The sequence below is a fragment of the Corvus cornix genome, chromosome 15, assembly GCF_000738735.6.
Source record: "Corvus cornix cornix isolate S_Up_H32 chromosome 15, ASM73873v5, whole genome shotgun sequence".
NCBI classification, from domain to species: domain Eukaryota; kingdom Metazoa; phylum Chordata; class Aves; order Passeriformes; family Corvidae; genus Corvus; species Corvus cornix.
Window position 1 is genome coordinate 9,133,380 of NC_046345.1, and position 19,300 is coordinate 9,152,679.

The window sequence follows — 19,300 nt, forward strand, 5'->3', positions numbered from 1 at the left end:
CTTTTACCTGTCACGGCTTGCTTTTAATAATTGGCAGAACCTGCATGATAAACTCACTGGGAAAGGCTCCTTGCTTCGTGCTGTGGGATAAGTCTCACTTCATAGTTTGTCGGTTTGTAATTCTGCAAATGTTATGAAAATGCGCAGTTTTTGTAAACGGGGTTCTCAACATCCTGATGAGACAAAGGTGATCTCTGAGGAGCTTCTTGCACCAGGTTGTCACTCATGCTAAACTAAATCAGCTTCTGGGACGGAGTGGATGTTTCTGTGCGTAAAAAGAACATCCAGATTGCATTTTGGAACATTGAAATCTTGCCCTTCAAATTCTCTCTCTTCAGCAGTTAAAAATGAAATCTTTGGGTCTGCAGTACATGTCCTGTTCTGGCACGTGGTGCTGGATGTTCATGGGGACAGCATACTGGACTACATGAATAATGAATCACACCCAGTTTATTGCAGTATGCTCCATTTTTACCTTTCCCCAATTTAACCTCTCTCTGATTAGTACAAGTGTCACACTGAGATATAGTGTGAGATTATGTGAAAAGCATTTGTCCAAATAAATGGGACATTAGTGAGATACTCTGTTGCTCTGCTCTTGAAGGCAGAACAGCAATATGGGACTGTAAGTTATGGAAACACATTCAGTGCTCAGTGCAGCCAGACAAAACATAGACTCTCATCTTTGACTCATGTTAAAAGAGAACTCCCTTTAAATTGCTGTCCTCAAATTAACCTACTCCCATGTAAATCTCTGCAATTCTTTTGTTTTTAATAATGTGCAAGTGCCTTTTGATGCAGAGCTAAATGTTGTCTTCTGTTATGGGTGGAATCTGTTTGCAGAATGAGAATTCTGTGATACATCATGTTTCTGACTGCAGACCAGTAAAGAAGAATGCTCATATGTTCAAGTGAAGAGGGGAGAGATGGTGCCAGGCAGGACAAAGAGAGTCTGTACCTTCACAGCCTGGAACAACCCACCTTTATTGCATGAGACAAGATTTTTTTTTTCCAGTTATATATAGTTGCTTATTCATAAGCTCTGAACTGTGCAGCAGGATTTTTCTTTCCTGCAAATTGAGTTAGCATATGTATAGAGCTCTTTAGAAAAGCTTTCTGTGCCGCTCATTTCTGATTTTTTGACTTGTAGCTAATTGTTTATCATGATTCAGATATCTTCTTATAATAACTGGACACACATTTTCCTTCAGATGTTTAAGACAGACAAAGATATTATTCAGAAGTGAGTTGTACCCTCTTGGCTTTCTCAGCCTGTTACTTACTCCTGCATGCAGGTGTTTCAGAGGTCTTCTCCCTCTTCCTTTTAACTTCCAGAAAGTTTCAAAAGAGGATTACTGAGCTGCATAGTAATTAATTGTCAAAGGCAGAACACCTCATTCACATTGGCACCATGAAGCTGTGCTTCAGCTCCCCTGAGAATAAATTATGTGAGTTTGTGCCACAGTTGGTACCTGGTCATCATACTTAGCAGTGAGAGCTCTGTCATTAGGATTGTCTGTCTACTAGTTCAGGTCACTTACACTGTGACACATCACTCTCCTTGTCCCTCTTCCAGTGATGAGTGGGCTCAGTTTAGGTAACAAGGCTTATGGATGGTCCACAGGGCTCCCATGGGAAGATGCTGGCACAGGGTAATTCCTGCTGCAGTACTGAGCCCTGTTTTTCTTGTTGCATTTTAAAATGAAAGAGTCGTTTAGGCTCTACAAAGTTTAACACAGCTTTGTCCTGGTGATGGGGTGGCATGCAGGTGGTATGCCCGAATGCTGAGGGAGCAGTGACAGTGACATGCCCATGGCTGTTCCTGCTATGGAGGAATAGTGGGGAATAGGGATTTTTGAAGTCAACACAGTAAACTTAACTTCATTTAGGATAAGATTAACATTAAAATGCTCTTAAGCATCCAGTTAAGGCAAATGGACTTCAGATATTTTTTCTAAAATTTGTGACAGATGCGTTTCAGTAATGATAGTGATTTAATCATCCATGTGACTGACAGGACCTCAGCATGATACAATTAAGGTCTTGGCAGTACAGGTGAATATACAAGTTCTTTCTTCCCAATGACATCTTTCTGATAATAATTAGTATTTTTTTACTAATGTCTTGGAAAGTTAACAAGATTCTTCTTTTGACCTTCTTACATCTCCTGTCCAAAGCTGCTCTTTTTCACCCGTTGACAGAGTAGGTGATGTAATCTGACATAGATTTGAAATGAAATATCACAAGTTGAGTCCATTATGAGAAATCAGGTAAAAAAAACTTGCTTTCAAGTGCCATTTTCTGAAATTTTTAGAGATAAACAGGAAATACTTAAATTTACAGCAAATAGAGATTTCAGGTTGTTTGAAATCTTCCTAAAACTTGGGAATGATGCAATGAAGTAATGAAACAAAATATAATAATACCAAGGAGAGACATCTACTATCAGACCATGTTTTTCATAGGAATATTGTTACAGTTACTCATGCACAATTTAGTAGGACTTCTCCCTAGTCTCTTCATTTCTGCTACAGATAATAATTTTGGGACATTAATACCCAGCTGTATTTTTATCTTAGCTTTTGAAGTAATAGGAAACTTTACAGGGAGGGACCTCAAAAGAATATTTAGTCCTTGATTTACCAGTCTCTTACAACAAGGGACCACCCTACCTTTTTTGGAAAAGCTTGCCTTATTGCTATTGCTGGGTGGGGAAACTTAGGTAAACAAAATATAAAACCCAGTAATTTTTTAACTCTTAAATTACACTGGGTTGCATTAAATTTTCTTTAATTATAGCAGAAATTATTAAAAAGGACTGATGTTCTCCATGGATTTGTGTCATTCAAAAGGGCAGGTGTTGATCGCCGTTGGGAATTTGGAATTCATTCTCATGCCTCACACACTGCAGTCTGGCATGTAGGTTGAGTAACACAAATGACTCTCAACTACAGTCAGCTCTTAACAGATGAAGGAAAAGCTTCATAGCACAACAAATGTAAAAATATATGCTATGTGTCCATCTAACATATATGTATTTATAAAAAAGAGCTGTATTTGGGAGTTAGGCTAGAAGAGAATAGTACTTTCATGTATAAAACATGCCATTTTCTTTTCTTTTTAGAAAACCAGGGTTAGGATGTGAATTGGTTCAGTTGCCACAAGTTTTGCTTTACATACTGCAGTATTTAGGTTTTGACAGAGCTTTTTATTATATTAAGGAACATCTTGGGTAACCTAACAAATGATGACTATTTGTCTGCCTTTCTTCAAAAGCCTACAGTGATTCTATAGGTTCACTATACTATTTTCTAACTGTATGTAGCAGTTAAGATAGAGATGAGGGAAAAAAAGAGTAGATTTTCTTGCTGCAATTAAAACCTATTGCCTTTTGCACTGTACTGAATGAATATGAACAGCAATTATTGTATTTTTATTTTGGTTAATCATATGTATTTGGAAATTCTCCCTCATCTTTTTTAAGATAAATAAGTCCAATTCTCCTGGTAATTTTCATATGTCATCTCATTAATCTCTCATTTTTTATCCTCTCCTCTGAATTAATTTTCCTTACTTCAGTGTCTTTTTTAAAATGTGGGTCCCAAATACAGACACCATAATTAAGTTTAATTTTCATTAGTGCTCAGTAGAACAGGAAGACATACATAATTTTTCTGTGAAGTTACTGATTACACACTGAAGAGTGCTGCTTTGCTGAAGTGTGTTTAGACTAGCCTGACACTTTGGCCAGTTCTGGTTTGAGAACACAAATTCTTTACCAGCACATGTGAATGTGTGTGCTGGGATCCACTGACACATTTTCTGCTCCTGATCGTGTTATCTTTGAGGTGCTTGTAGAAGGATTTATTTATTTATGCTCAAATAATTCTGTGGAAAATGAAGGCTGGCTGGCTCACAGCTTTGACTTTTCATCCTTTGTAAAGATGAGTACTATGCTTTGTTTTACATTCCCTGGGACTATACCCATCCTCTGTGATTTCTGAGAAATTAATACTAATAACTGGTGGCTGCTGCTAATTTCTGGAATACTCCAGGGTTTTCCATCTGGCTCACTTAGTTTGAATGCATCTGCTGCATTCAAGGAATATCTAATATAATAGAAAGTTGTCTCAATAGTCATCTTCCTCTGGTTTTTAGTGATTAAGGAGCCCAATGTTAATATCATTATTTTTTGAATATAGTTAATGTATTGAAAGAAAAGGGGAATGAACATCCCTTCCTAGACCCACACTCATTTAAGCAGAAATTTCAAATTGAAATAGTTAGCTAATTGTGAGGAGGTATTTACTTTTGTTCCCATAAGGAAAAGCTCGTGTATACATTTGAAATTTAATGTGTTGAATCATTGTCTATCTTCGCATGATGAAAAGTTATTGTAATTTCCTAGTGATCTGATCTCACCCTCGCATATTGGTCTGGCACTTCTTGATTTACATTCTAATGCTTCATCTGTCATAACCCACACATCAGAACTGACCTGCAGGCTTGTGGCAACATCTGGAAATTTGCAAATTTTTTTTCCCTAGATGAGTAACTCAGCCTCTTTGCCACAGATACAGAAACTTCTTTTAAAAAAATATCAAGGGAGCTACTGTAAATGGTTTTCCTGATGTCAACTGGGAGTTCAATAGTATCGATTTGTACCACAGAAAGTTATTAAAGCTTTATAAATGAGTCATTTAAAGCTTGACTGACCTCTCTTCAGAATCCTTCTCTTCCAATTCTTTATAATTATATTCTTTCTGTATAAAACTTGTCATCATTAACCAACTGTATAGCTTCCAATTAGGAAGCAAATACTGTTCCCCCCATTCTTTTTCAAGATACAGTTTTATTAAGATCTGTTCACTGAAGGGGAAGGTTTTCTTTGTGTGGTAGTGAAAAGCCTACGGAGTGCATCAAATTTGGTTTAAATTCATTGGAATCCTAATAAGCAGAACGTGATCTGCAAGCTGAAGGTTTGCAGAGGGATTTATCTTGATAAAATAAATTCATAGGAGGCCCGTAGCTCTCTCCTGAACAAGTGCAATTCAGATGGAACAAAAGAAATTTAATTAAATTATCCACTCATCTCAAAGCAAGGACTTTTGCTTTGTTAATTTTCTTTCTTGATCTTATCAGTAAAATTAATGAATTGGGGTGCAGTGGAACTACCTAGACAATGGATGTAACCCCCTTCTGGTTATGCCATTTCTGTATGGAATCATAAAGTGGTTTGGTTTGGAACAGACCTTTAAAGATCATCTAGTCCCACACCCCTGCAATGAGCAGGGACATCTTTAACTAGATCACAGAATCAAGTATCAGTATCTTAAGAAGAAATTTGAAATAATTCTTGTGGACTCCAGATTTAAAGGGAATTGCCTGTATTGGAATTTTATATTGAACACTGAATTGTGTTGGCACAATATTATGGAAAAATGCCAGTTTCCCATCTCAGTGGGAATGTGCAGGCCTCTTTCTGTCAGAGAGACTAAGCTGTGTTCTTTAGTCATGCAGGGTTGCCTCTGATAACCCTTGATGTAAAAGAACTTGGGTTATATCAGGCAGGTTTCAGACATGAGTGGGAGGTTTTCACTTGCCTGTTCTGAGGTGTGTTTTATCCCCCATGATAAAATCATGATGCCCGTTCCTGAGCAGATTAACAACTTAGTTGTGACTGTACTGTAGTCAGCAGCCACTGCTCCACTCTGTCAAGGTAAAGTCACTTCTCCTATTCTTCTGTCTACTGCCTTGAAGTCCAGTTTTCCTGTCTGTGTTAGGCCTAGTTCTTTGGTGTGTTGTTTATTTGCCATATCAAATCACCTTTCAGAATGTTTGTTGAATAGCATCTTACACCTGCAGGAGAGTTGGCATCAGAGATCATTCCTGTTAAGTCTTTGCCCTCTAATTGTACTGATTTTTCTTTCCTTTGTGAGTAATTTTTACCAGTGTTGTTCTTCATGGTTTTTTCTTGTCAATTGAACTTTGCTTGTGTCAGGTTCATAATTATACTGGGTGCTTTTCAAGGCAAATGGTACAGTAAACCTGGGAAATTTTACAGGGCCATACAAGCTGAAATATTGTGTCCTCAGTCTGACTGCTTTTGAAAGTTGAGCTTTATTGCTTTTGAATCAAGTTCCAGGATTATATTCTAGGAAGAAATGTGGTGAGAATTAAATACCTTTTCTTGGTGGTGGTTAGGGATCTTATATTGCGGTTGTAAGAGTTTGCAGAGTGGCTGCAGTTTTGTGTGGCTGTTACCAAGAGTAACAGCTTGAAGAGTATGAAGTGGTGCATTCCTTCTTTATTTCTTTTGCAGAGCGGAGTCAGGATAGCACTGGAGCAGTGCTGTCTGACTCCAGTTCCACACAGGATATGTTTAATGAGCCTGCCAGTTCTCAAGACAGCCTGAAGAAGACTTACACAGAGAAGAGAATTTCTACTACCTGTGCTGATCCACTGATGCTCAGCAAAGACACCCTGGGATCTACAGAGGAAAAGGGTATGCCTGATTTAATAGATAATGTCAGCTGGAATAGTCTCATTAAAATGTTTCTCCTGGCTTGCAGATGCACTGAAATATGCTGCAATGTGACTAAGAATTTTAACTAGGTATCATTGCTGCCTGTATGTGTGTAGCTTAAATTTGGAACTGTGCCTCACTTATGTGGCCACCAACCCAATTTGTTCTATCTGTTAAATCTTATAAAGAAAAGAATAAAGATAAACTGCTGTCTGTGGTGTCCCTTGGACTGACTTGCCTTCTTTTAGGCAATTATTTGCTTTTTCTTCAGTGTTTCAAATCTCTAAATAATTTAAGGAGTAGTTATTTGAATATAGTCTCAAACAAGACTTTTTTACTTTTCCCAGGAATAGATGTCCTTTTTGTGCTGTCCCAGTAGCAGCTTAATATTCATTACAGAGAAGAGCAGAAGCAGTAGAATTAGATGCTTTATTCCATTGTATACTTCATTCCAGTGGAGAACTAGAATTGCTTTCTACCAGATTTTTCCGTATATAATAGTACTAAGCGTTCTGTATTCCACTGGAAAAATTGTTTCAAAATCCATTAGCTGGAATTTCCCTTTGTCTGATGTTTGTACAGTTGGATGTGGCAGTAGATAAAAAGACTGGACTTCAACAGGGAAAGACAAACAAAACCAGTGTCTAAATTTTGTCCACCTTTCCAGACTGTGGCTTTTTGTGGGATACTAAATCTTCTTTTCTTTCTAAATCTTTAGTTCACACTTTCCCTATTTCAGAGATATAGAAACCATGCTATATGGATAGTCCTGAATCACTTCCCTGATCTCACTAGGAACAAGTGCCAAGCAGTCATCTTTTTGTTTGCAGACTCTTATTACCTTGGTTTCTTGTTTTTAAAAATATTTTACTTCAGTCTTGCCTAATCTAGAGAAGCCTGTGGTGGTGTTTGCATTAACATGCTGCAGTAGATGCCAGTTCCTAGTTTTGTAAAATAGTACTTCCATAATCACTAAATCCAGTAGTCTTTTGGCTAATAGACTAAAAACATGGCTCTTTTTCAGGCTTGCAGTGAGTTGTGTTATTGTCATAATTTATCTGTCAGAAAAAACATCAAATGCATTCTTAATTTACTGGTGTTTATTAGAACAGATGTTGTTTTCCATAAAGCTACCTGTACAGTGAAATTATAATGGATACAGACATGAGGCAAGCAAATTTTGAAAAATGTGAGTTTTGTAAAGCATGTTTGTTCAAAAGTTCAGCCTTATTATAGAAAAAGTTATGGAGTAGCTTTATACTTGAGAATGAAGTACACTTTAGTGTATCTCTACACTCTCTGCTGGGAGATAAGATCTAATGTAAGAGGCTCTTGATCCTAGCAAAGACAAAGACATTGTAAACTTCCATGACTAAAAATCAAAGTTAAAGAAATTAATCTGCATGTAGCATGTGTGTTTCCAGCAATAATGATTAGCTGGCAGGAAATATGGAAGCTCCCACTGTAACACATGTTTTCTGAAGTAAGATTTGGTATCCTTCAACAAAAGATGGGTCAATTGAATTATAAATTAGCAAGTTAATCACAAAAATATTTACATGGAACTGTAGGTCCTACGTTATGCAGAAGACCAGGTGAGCCACTGCTGATTATTCTGTCCGAGCCCGTATTGTGTTCTGGAATTCTGTTCTTCTAGGCAGACTATTAAGAATAATACATTTCCCTTGAGAAGGTAGCTTTAATTTTCTGTTCTTTCTTCTTTTCTTTGCAAAAAAATTTTACTTAATTTACTCTTCTATTTTTTGGCTTTTTTTTCTCCTCCTCCTCAGTCTTCCAAGAACAGGTAAAATCCTGCATTGTGTAAGGTGTGCTGAATTCATACTATTGCTCAGGATAAAACCCAGATGAAGACAATGGAGGTATCACTGTGTGGCTCTGTCAATGAGTTGCAGATTATTTATTCAATGAACATCACAAATAGTCATAATTTTTTTTTCACTATTTCTGCCTATGCTTTAATGAAGAAAAGGATTACCTTTTGTCATATTTAATTTTTGTCATTTTCTGTATGTCATTTACCATTCGGAAATGGCAATTTCACTGTCACTTTTCATTGTCACTTTTCTCAACTGTTCCAGCTGCAGGAAAGTCAGAAGAGCTGCTGGAGAGCTCAGAATCTTACAATCCTGCTGAGCCTACTGGCCAAAAACTGGTGGTGGATCCTCAGTCTGCTTCTGGCAATCCCCTCAAAGCTGCCATCCCCCCACCCTCACAGTGGGACTGCAAAAAGAAAGCTGACCCTTGTGGAGACGATGCATCTGAATTTCCTCACGGTCTCCCCGCAGACCTGGAGGAGCAGCGCAAGTTCCTGACAGAGCAGTGCATTTCCTCCTTCTGCCTGTGCCTCAGCCGCTTCCCCCAGCACTACAAGAGCCTTTACAGACTGGCCTACCTGTACACCTACAGCAAAACTCACAAGGTGAGCACTGAGCTGCCACAGCAGCCGCGTTCACTGCCCAAGCAAACAAGCTGGGACTAGTTCAGAAGTCTCAGTGTTAAAATACAGCAGATAAGCTTGTTCAATGCAGTTTGGAATGAAACTACACTTTGGGAAGTCTTCAGCTCCTAGATTGCCTGACTTGTGTGTGAGGTCAGTTAAGGAGAAAATTTCTTCTTTTATTACTGAACAAAGTAATTTTCTGTCATTCAGCAGAGAATTACATTTTAGATATGTCACATAAATTAAGATGTTCTCATAAAAATGACAGCAATTATTTATTTTACTGGGTAAGTGGACTGAAAAGTGACTTGGAAGCAGAAATTAATCAGTATTGTGTAAACACAGCATGTGACACAGACAAACTTTCTGGGTATCCTGGGTCTTTGTTAGTAAAATGTGTAGGAGTAGTACATTGAAATTATTGAAATTATCAGTGTTATTTTACTAATTGTCATAATTAAGGTTCGAATTCCCAGATTTTATATTTTGAAGCCTTGTATTTGGTCATATGCTGCTCTGCATGGCTTCCTGAATTTTCTTCCCCACCAGTACTGAAGCTTATTTGAACAATAGGGTAGGAACACAAATTGTACCCCTGGCCTCGTGGTAGAAAACACATCACCAGTGTCACTGCAAAGTGAACACAAGCATGTCTTACCAACCTACTGGAAGGTGATGAATATTCCATTTGTCTGTACGGTGATTATCCAGAAAAATATTACCCTTTTCTATAGAGAGCTTGTTTTGAAAACATTCTTACACTGTTTGTATGTAACAGTTGTTAATTTTTCCATGGAGCTAATAATGAATAGGAGCCATAGATTTCTGCAATCTGTCATTACTGTTGCTGACAAGATTTTGTATCAACATTCAACAAAAAAAGCTGCCTGTTTTCAATTTATTGGTTCAAATAGCATGCCCTTGCCTGAGGAACTACTTGCAAAATATTTTCTTCTATTATTTTTCCCTGATGAAGCTTTCTCTTTTACTTTTCATATCTCTCTCCTTATATAAATATCAACTCAGTGATGGATTTCTATGTGAAATACACATTGTTGTCTAAATCTGTTTCCTCTTGGAACTCAGAAAAACTGAATCCTGCCTGGTTGAGCCTAGCAGTTACCAGACTGGCTTCAACGAGCATTTTTGGGTTTTACTGTCCTTTTTTATTATTTCTGTGCGTAATGAACAGCCACTTGAAAAAATCTTCTTATTGATGTATATATACTACATATTTTCACATGGGGTTTACGTTTTCTTTCTTTATTGACTCATTCAGGTTCTTTTGTAGAGCAGTGTCAAATGTCTGTGTTTTAATGGCGTATTGCTTGTCTTTAGTGGAAGTTACACTCCTGCATGAACTTAAAACACAAAATGGATCTATGCATTTTCAGCAGTAACTGGAGTAAGGATTATGCTTACATATACTCATGATAAGCCTGATTTAAAAAATGAGATAAATTACATCAGGTTGTGTTGTTGGGGGGCAGAGTGGTAAATTTTAGAAAACTGAAATCAATGTTTAAATGCATATAACCATCTTGGAAAATTCAGCATTTATATACCAACGCCAGGAATTTGCATGAAGAATTTAGACTGATGGCCAAAATTCATGGTTGGCTGGGAGAAGGAGAGGATTGGCAGGTCTCCATAGTGCACAGAAAAACAAGTTTTCCATGTGCAATCTGTTTTCTCCCATTTTACAGTTTTCCTGGTTTTGCTGTTGTGAGATAAGCGAAGATAGTTGTTGAGCAACTATCAACTCAAATTGATGAGTTTTTTAAACATCTTTCCAAATTCTGAACATTTTGTTTGGCTACGTGTTCTGTTGGGTTTTTTTTTCCCCTGCAAAATCCAGCTTAATATTTGGAGTCTATTTTTCTTTGTTTTAGTCTGTTATCAGAGCAAATTTATACATAGCTGGTTTTAGTTAGAGTAAACGTGCAGGGAAGTAAGGATGAATTTTAAGAAGTTACTTCACTGCCACTTTGGGCAGTAGTTTTAGTTTCCCATTAACATTTTCTTGAAGTAAAGTCTTCATCCTTTGTGATTTTCATCTCCAAAATGAATGTTGGCACAGTTTGGAGGGAGAAGTTAGGACTTGGCAAGATACTGTTTGTCAGTGTAACTTTGTGAAAAGTATTTCCTTCTGGTCCTTATGTATCAGAATGTGGAACTGGTCTGATAATCTGTAACCCGCAGGTTGTCAGGAAATAAAAATGCTTACTTACATGCCTTTTTTAATCTCAAAATAAAAAGTGCTCTGTAAATCCTGGAAGAATCTGCTCACGAATACTGTTCATGTGAGTTTTTAAGTTTGTATGTTCTATTATGTCTGTTATTAGCAGAGCCCTTAATGGGGATATTAATGTTAGGTGTGACGTAAGGTCAGTGACATGACAAGTTAGTCAAACTAGGCATAATACATGCATGTAAAAATTACAAGATTATATGTATGTAGGCTTAATATATACTTAGATACAATCAATCTGTAAGCATAATAGATGTAACCAAGTAGAAACAGTTTGGTAATAACAGTTCATTTAAAAGGCCACCCTTCAAATCAGTAGTCTTTTTATTTTGCTTTTATTTGATGCAGGAGTAGGAGGAGGTTTTTGAGACAAAGCCTTCTAATGGACTGTAAATGAAAACAGAGGGAAGGATTAAAATATACTGGAGTGTTTTGTTCACCTCTCAGAAACACTTTGTGGAGTTTCCAATTTAGGTAAAGGTGCTTCTGAGTTAAGGGGTATCCATCCCAGGTGACTCAGAGTTCTACTTGGTTGACCCTAGGAGATTTTCATTTTCTACTTCAGCTTTTTTGCAAGTTACTGTACCCTGTCAGTCATCTTGTCTTTGAATCTTGGGGTGATAAAGATGTGGGAGGCAACAGCTGAACTGGAAAGAGTATTTCATAATTGCCCTGAGTCAGACAGCCAAATCCAGCATTTCAGACTGGCAAACAGTGCGCCAAGAAGAATAAATCCTTTTTGCTATGTCCTGGATCCCTTCACCTACTCCTAATAACTTCATCAGCTGAAAATCAAGCAGAGCAGACTCTGTGAAATCTAATGAGTTGAGACCTGCTCAGGCGTATTTACTGGGAATAAGCGATCATGCTGATTTAAGGAGAAGGGTAGTGGAAAATCTGTAACTATGTCTTTTATTCCTATTATTTTTGATTGTGTGAAGTTACCGTGTAATTGCCCCATTTGTCTGAATGATCTTTTCTCCTCCTAGCTGGGTTACTGCCATCATCTTGGTCAATAAAAGCCTGTGAATTATGTGTACCAAACACATGCCTGTGGATGGTCAGTGTAATGTGCACAGCACATCCCAGCACCAGAGCATGACGCTACAATTAGTGATCTCTTAACCTTTCCCTTGTAAAACTTGGATTCGGGAATACATCCATAGCTAACATTTCATTAGACTGGGATTTTAGATGTAAGCTTTGTGGTAGGATGGTAACTTTCTTAAGGGTTTTGTTTTCCTTGAATTTTTATGTGATAGTTTTAACTGTAAGATTCAGATTACCACACATTAGGCGAGTTTTACTTCATTTTCACACTTGGAATTAATTTACATTTCTGATGACTATGATTACCATAAAATAAAGCATTTTATGTGCCTGGATCTTGGATGTTAGAATAGGCTTATTTTTGTTGAGTTTTGATTTTATTCAAAACAAGATGACTTTCATGGAAGACCAGATTTTTCTAAGTTCTCTTGTGTTGTATTTTCTTCTGTATGTATTTCCAAGTATTTTTCAGGGTTAACAGGATTAGAGAAATACATACTACAAAAGAAGTTATGTAGAAAAAAGTTAGTATGCAGCTGAGTTTACGTACTTTGCTTTCTTCAGTCTTAATTAAATTTGACACTCAATGGTAATAATTAAGTTTATTGATTCCTGTGACCAGCCAGAAAGTACCTTGTGATGTTTATGAGTGAGCATGTATTTGTTCCATACCAAAAGAAAGCTATCCAAATCCATTTGCTTAATGCTACACTATAATCATGAAGGTCCAGTGTAAGTACCTATAGGAGCTCTTTGAATGAAGGGCTTTTGACACCCGTAAATGTCTGGTTAGCATTGCCAGTGTTCAGCTCCCTTGCACATGAATCCATAATTGCCAGAGGGGATTCTGGTAAGACATTGGAGAGTTCTGCATGATTACTGTCATTAGGACAAAGCCACTGATGATTGAGCAGAGCTTTTACTGTTTCACCAGAGTCTCATAAACAAAAATAATCTGGAACACGGGATAAGAACTTTTCTAATAATCCCAACACACACACACAAAAAAAGGATATCACAGCTGGAATACGCTTCTTTCATGGATGTGATTTAATCACATTTATGACTCACAGAAGTGTATTTCCAGTCCACAGAACACAAGCTAGAGTCCAACATTCTCATTTGTCTCTGTGAACCAAACATCTTCCTCTTTCTTTCATGTCCTGTCTTGTGAAGTTGTCCATACAAAAGCTGGTCAAATGCGACTCAAATGCCACTTTCAAACCCTGAAGTAAAAAATGAAGTAAAGCAAAGCTTCCATCGGTGAAATCTTACAATTAATAATTGTCCCATCTGTTGCTAACATTCTGCCTGGAGCCAACAGCTGTCCCTAGTTCTCAGCTACACAAGAGAAGTTCATGCATGGAATTCTTAGAGTGATAGTGCTTTTATCAATTTTTGGTTGTCATCTATCATTTAGTCCCCTACGGATACTTTCTTGTTAATTCACTGAGCACTATTAACCGAGTTTGATGACAGTCATGGAATTTCCAGGGAGGTTAAGTGAACTTACGTGGAGGGCAATGGCTGGGTATGGGTAAAAGGTCTGAATTCACCACCTCACTAGAAGAAGGCTGCAGTTTAAGCCTGAGGGTTGAGGCCTCAGCTCTGGCAGGTATTCCCTGCAGGTAACTGGCCTGAGGGAAGAGCTGGGGGTGCTTCCGGAGAGTGTGTGGGGAGAACAAATACTGTTGGAACAGCAACTACATGGAAAATGAGAAAAGCCACTGCAGGTTAATAAATAAATGTGTACTTTGTTTTACACTTGTGGCATTTCCATCCCCTGCCTGCAACTCACCTGCCCTTTCTTGTCCACAGAACCTGCAGTGGGCCCGGGACGTGCTTCTGGGCAGCGGGGTGCCCTGGCAGCAGCTGAAGCACATGCCTGCACAGGGCCTCTTCTGTGAGAGGAACAAGACAAATTTCTTCAACGTAAGTTTACACAGCTGATAAACACAGTGCGCTTTCTCAGCCATCCCTGGAACACCTGTTTCTCATTCGAAAGGTTTGCAAGGGGTTGGGGATGTGAAATTCCACACAGGCATGTTAAACAAGCCATGAGCAGCTAAAGGAAAGGAGAATTACAGGGATATTTACTGGGTGAATATCTCTCTCTTGAAGGGAACCACACTAGAAGGATTATTTCTGATGAGCTTGGAACCATGGGGGAGAGAAGCACCAACATTTTTCAGTTATGCATCCTTTACCATATACTTGATGGCTGAGCCCTCTTTAAAAATTCTAATTTTGTTCATTTAATTATCCTCTTGTTTATTGTTTCTCAACTCAACCTGCACGTCTCATGATGGAAAAATAGTGCTATTTGCTCTAAGAAATTAGTTGGAATGAGTTTTCTTGTGCTCTCCTCTCTGTAGCATGGCTCAGCAGAAAGAGTATCTCCAAGTCCCACAGTGAGGCAGCAGCACTGTCACAGAGACTGTCCCTGTGTCTGTGATACCTGCCACAGGGGTGTCTGTGCCTCTCACTGACATGGGACACACGGTACTTCTGAGACTTACATAGGCGTTCATCTATCAAACTCCCTGCTGTGATTGCTACTTACCCACTGCTGTTGTCTTTGGTATCTTTGGCTTTTCTGTGGTATGTTCCAGGGTTTTGTGCCTTTTGTTCTTTTGTGATAGGGTTCTTTAGCAATTCTGGTTTGCGGTGCGTGGTGAGAGCCTGGAGACGCTCTGCTTGTCATTCTGGGCTGAGTACAGTCCGTATCTGTTATGTGGTTGCCTGTGATGGCAGTGACAAGATTTTGTGTCTCTGCTTTCCCATCCAGTGCTTCTGGTTTAATATTGTAATAGTGAAATTTATTTCAGTTTTATATCTTTTAACATCTATCTTCATTTTTGCTGTATGTTGTGTTAATTAGCACCTCTGCAAACCTCTGTTGAGTACAAGGTAAATGCTTTTCTCTGATTATAATCCCTCACATGGGTTAAACAACTAAGGAATACTGACAATGGTTCAAAATGGAGTCATGGATCAGTCTGCAAAAAGGGTTTCTATATCAATACATCTTTCTGGAGAGAAGTTTTGATTAACAAGTACTGTCAGCCAGCAACTAAATACCACGCACCCCCCATGGGATGGGGAGGAGAATCAGAAAAAAGGTAAAGCCCATGGGCTAAGATAAGTTAAAAAACTGAAATAAAGTAAAATATTCTCATAATAGTAATGAAAAGGGAGATAACAAATAGAGAGGAGTAAACCCCAGAAAAACAAGTGATGCACAATACAGCTGCTCAATACCTGCTGACTGATGTACCAGTTCCTCAGCAGCAACCAGCTCCTTCCAGCCAGCTCCCCCCCAGTTTCTATACTGGTTTATATACATACCTCTATTCTACCCTCTGGCCAGTTCGAGTCAGCTTTCCTGGCCATGCTCACTCCCAGCTTCTTGTGCACTTCCTCACTGGCAGAGCCTGGGAAGCTGATTTAGAGTAAGCACTGCTTAGCAACAACTACAACATCAGTGTGTTATCAACATTATTCTCACACTGAATCCAAAACACAGAACTGTACCAGCTACTAGGAACGGAATTAACTCTATCCCAGCTGAAACCAGGGCACAGCCTGATAGGGTAGACTAAACAGTTGTGACCTGATTGATGGCTACAATTGGTGGCTTTGTGCTGGTTATTTCCCTGCACTGTCTGCCAGTTTTCCCTACAAAAATCCTGCTGTGATTAGCTCTTCAAACTGGTGGATGCTTTGACTCAGATTCACATAGCACAAGTATTCTTGTAGAAATTAATGGAATTATTCAACATGCTTCAAGCCAAGTGTGAACTTTGCATGACCAAGGCTGACTTGTTCATCACTGCAGGGTTAAGTGTCAAAAGTATTGTTTTAATGTGTGAGGAAGATGAGCAGTAGGGAACTGAGAGGTGTGTATAAGGGAGTGTTTCTACTTGAAAATGTGAATTACCACATTAAGAGAGATCAATGGTTGACCCAAATTGTGTCTAGGTTTTGAGTGCTAATGCTAGCTAATTTAATTTAAAGAAATTCCACTATATTCCTAGGTGGAATTTTCTAGCATTATTTCAGAACGTAATTATTTCTTATTCTGCATACTGATATTTTTAAACTCTGAAGGATGAAAAGTCCTAATATAGATACTAGACAGCAGTATAATAGTACTATTTTGTAAATCAACAAAAACACAATTCCCATAATTGATTTCTTTAATCAGAAATTAGATACGCTTTGAGAGAAAAGACAACCTTCATATGCTGGCCCAGTGCAATATATTGGGAATGCTGTTAGAAAAGGCAGAAGGTATTTGTAAATGATATTTTCATTTTGAACTTGGGTCTGTCAACATACAAAGGTAGTGTTAGTCTGGAGTCCTCCATGCAGACCACTGTCTCCAGGCTTTAGAAGTTTTGGTTTGGGGATGAACTCCAGTGTCTCAGTTGTGGGGACATCTTGACTTATTCCTGCATGCGTGTAGGTTAGTCTTCCTGGTAACAGGCACGAGTTTAGCATGATAAAATGTTTTGGTGGTCTCATTTTCTACCCAGCTATATTTTCAAAATCCTCTTCAAGTAACATTGTGTGAAGCATGTGGCATTAATCCAGAACAGATGACACAGACATAGCACAGTGAGAAAATCCAGATCTGAGAGGGAAAGGGCTACAAGTGCCCATGACAAAAAGCCAGTGGTGTCAGCTGACATTCCAGAATTGGACAAACCTAAATCTGTGAACAACTTGGAAAACAACCTCTGAGCTCTGCCTTGACCTTGCCTGGGTTAAACCACAACTATTCTGTTCTCATGCAAAGCTCCCGGCCAGGCAGTGGGGAATCGACTGAGCTGCACCATCTGGGTCAGTGCTCAGAGCACATTCTGGTGTGTCATCCCCTGTACAGATGGTGGTGCAGCCCACTGTCCCAGCTCCTGTCTTCACATACAGAGTCGGGTGATAAAACACAAATTCTAGCACTCTACAAAAGTAGTCTCATCTAATCTTAGAAATTAAATGGCCAACCTTACGATTTTCTAATCATTTTTATGTTCCCCAGGGCTATTTCCAACAGAAACCTTTCACTTAAAGTGTTTATTTGCTTCCATGAAATGCATTTGGTTTTATTTTGAGAAGTCTTCAGCCGTCATGATACAAAAGAGTTAAAAGAATGTCTCAGTGGTGTTCTGTAGATACTTTACTACTGGAATACCTTTTTCTTCTGGAGCAAGTAGCACTGGTGTTTTTAATCTCTTGTATAGAAGATTTAGGGTTGTTGAAATTACAGCTGACTCAATTTTACAAGTACAAACAACAGAGTACAAGAGGGAAAGCTAGCAGCTCCTCCCAGACATTTTATAAATCATGCATACTCCTAGTAGAATTATTTATGAAATGTTTATGACAGCACTGTATGAAAAGAAATAAACCTGGGTAAAGCTGTCTCTTGTTAAATTTTACTGCAGAACTGCTGGTCTGGATCTGTGTGTCACAGGTTGTTGTATAATTTGTTAGCTGTCACTCATATGCGACTTAAATGAGCAAAAAGGGCATTTTCAGTTAGCCCTGATTTCTTCTCATTGGATGTATTAGAATAATGTCAGGATGCTCAGAACTTCCCTTTTTCAGTTCTGAGAAAAAATAGTGTTACTGCATTGTTTCCCAAGCAGAAAAGAAAGGCCCTGATTTTTTACAAGCAGAGGTTTTTGCATGTCCATGGCTTTGTTAGTGATGATGATCGTATGAATGAATATTGCTGTTGGATTTTCAGGAGTTTTAGCTGTGTTCCTATAAACTACTGTCAAATCTGTTTTGTTTGGCCATTTCTCTCTTTCATGTCCAGGTACACTCTAGCTTTTCTCCTCTTCTTTTTCTCAGTGTGAGTGTAGATATATACAGAGATTTTTTTTTTTGAGGATGGCTGCAAGATCGTTTCTATAGTAACTAAATTAGAAATTATTTCAGCAGGAGAAAAAATCTCAATATATTGCTTTATATAGTAGGGCACTTTCTTATATATCCAGATTTCATGCTTCTATTAATAAAACAAAGTTAAACTTTGTGCACAGATGATGGGCATTCATCAGGCTGTGGGTGGGTAGGGATTGTGGAAGAAGCATTTTGGTGGTTGAGCTCCACATACCAGCAAATTCTCCATATGGTTTAATATACTCTATTTGTATTTTCCTGGCACATCATCTGTGGTAATAATAATCCGTTGTAATAAAGATCTTGATGTCCATCTTTGGTAACTGTTCCCCACAGACAAAAGCTGTGCATGCACTCTATATACTACAATGTAGATGTTGATGTGCTTGAAGTCTTGCTGCAAACTGTTATGGATAATTGTTTTATTTTTAATTCCAAAAGCAATGCAGTGTGTGAATTCTCTTCTGTATGTGTAAAGCCCTTCATTCTGCGGTCTGAGCAAGCAGGGTCAAATTAAGGTGGGGGCATCCACTGAGAGCCTGAAGCTGAAGACAGCAGTGATTTCCTTTATTTTGCCTTTGTTTGTGCCAAGTGTGACTGAGCACTGGCAGGAGACTCTGCTGAGCAGAAGGGCAAGTTCTGGACGCTTAAGTAGTTGAAGTCTAAATTTGGTGCTGCAAGTTTCTAAAGGTAGTTCTTATTATACATCATGGTGTTAACCAGTGGGAGCTTTCTCTGGTACTCTCTGTGTAGCAGGTTCTTTCCTTAGCTGTGTTCCAGGCTGAGAGTTACATCTGTCTGTCTTAAGAGGAAAGCTAATTCTGAAAAGGAGAGCAGGGTGCAGTTTTGGGATTCTGTGTGACCAGAGCTGTACAGGTGAATTCGAGATGTAGAAAAGAAGGCTCTTATGAAGTCCCCAATGTAGAGGACAAAAAGGCACCATGCCTCAGCTCTCCTGGAAGCTGGGCTGTTCTATCAAGGAAATTTCATTTTATGCCTCAGTTGTTTTTGTACATACATTACTGGTCACTGTCAAAAATATGGCATTGAGTGAATATATGGGATTTTCTTTTGATCCAATACAGCCGTCATTTGTTTCTCT

General features: G+C 38.4%; 1 protein-coding gene across 6 annotated transcripts in view; it reads left to right on the forward strand.

The window, feature by feature from the left end:
* Positions 1–19,300, forward strand: part of CABIN1 (calcineurin binding protein 1) — a 107,549-nt gene that overhangs the window by 32,831 nt on the left and 55,418 nt on the right. For 5 of the 6 annotated variants that reach the window (XM_010398137.3, XM_010398142.3, XM_019285146.2 and 2 more), the window contains exons 28-30: positions 6,323–6,505; positions 8,617–8,966; positions 14,107–14,220. In XM_010398137.3, coding sequence (XP_010396439.1) covers positions 6,323–6,505; positions 8,617–8,966; positions 14,107–14,220 — 647 coding nt within the window. The remainder of the gene's footprint in view (positions 1–6,322; positions 6,506–8,616; positions 8,967–14,106; positions 14,221–19,300) is intronic. The other variant, XM_010398138.3, reaches the window with a different exon arrangement.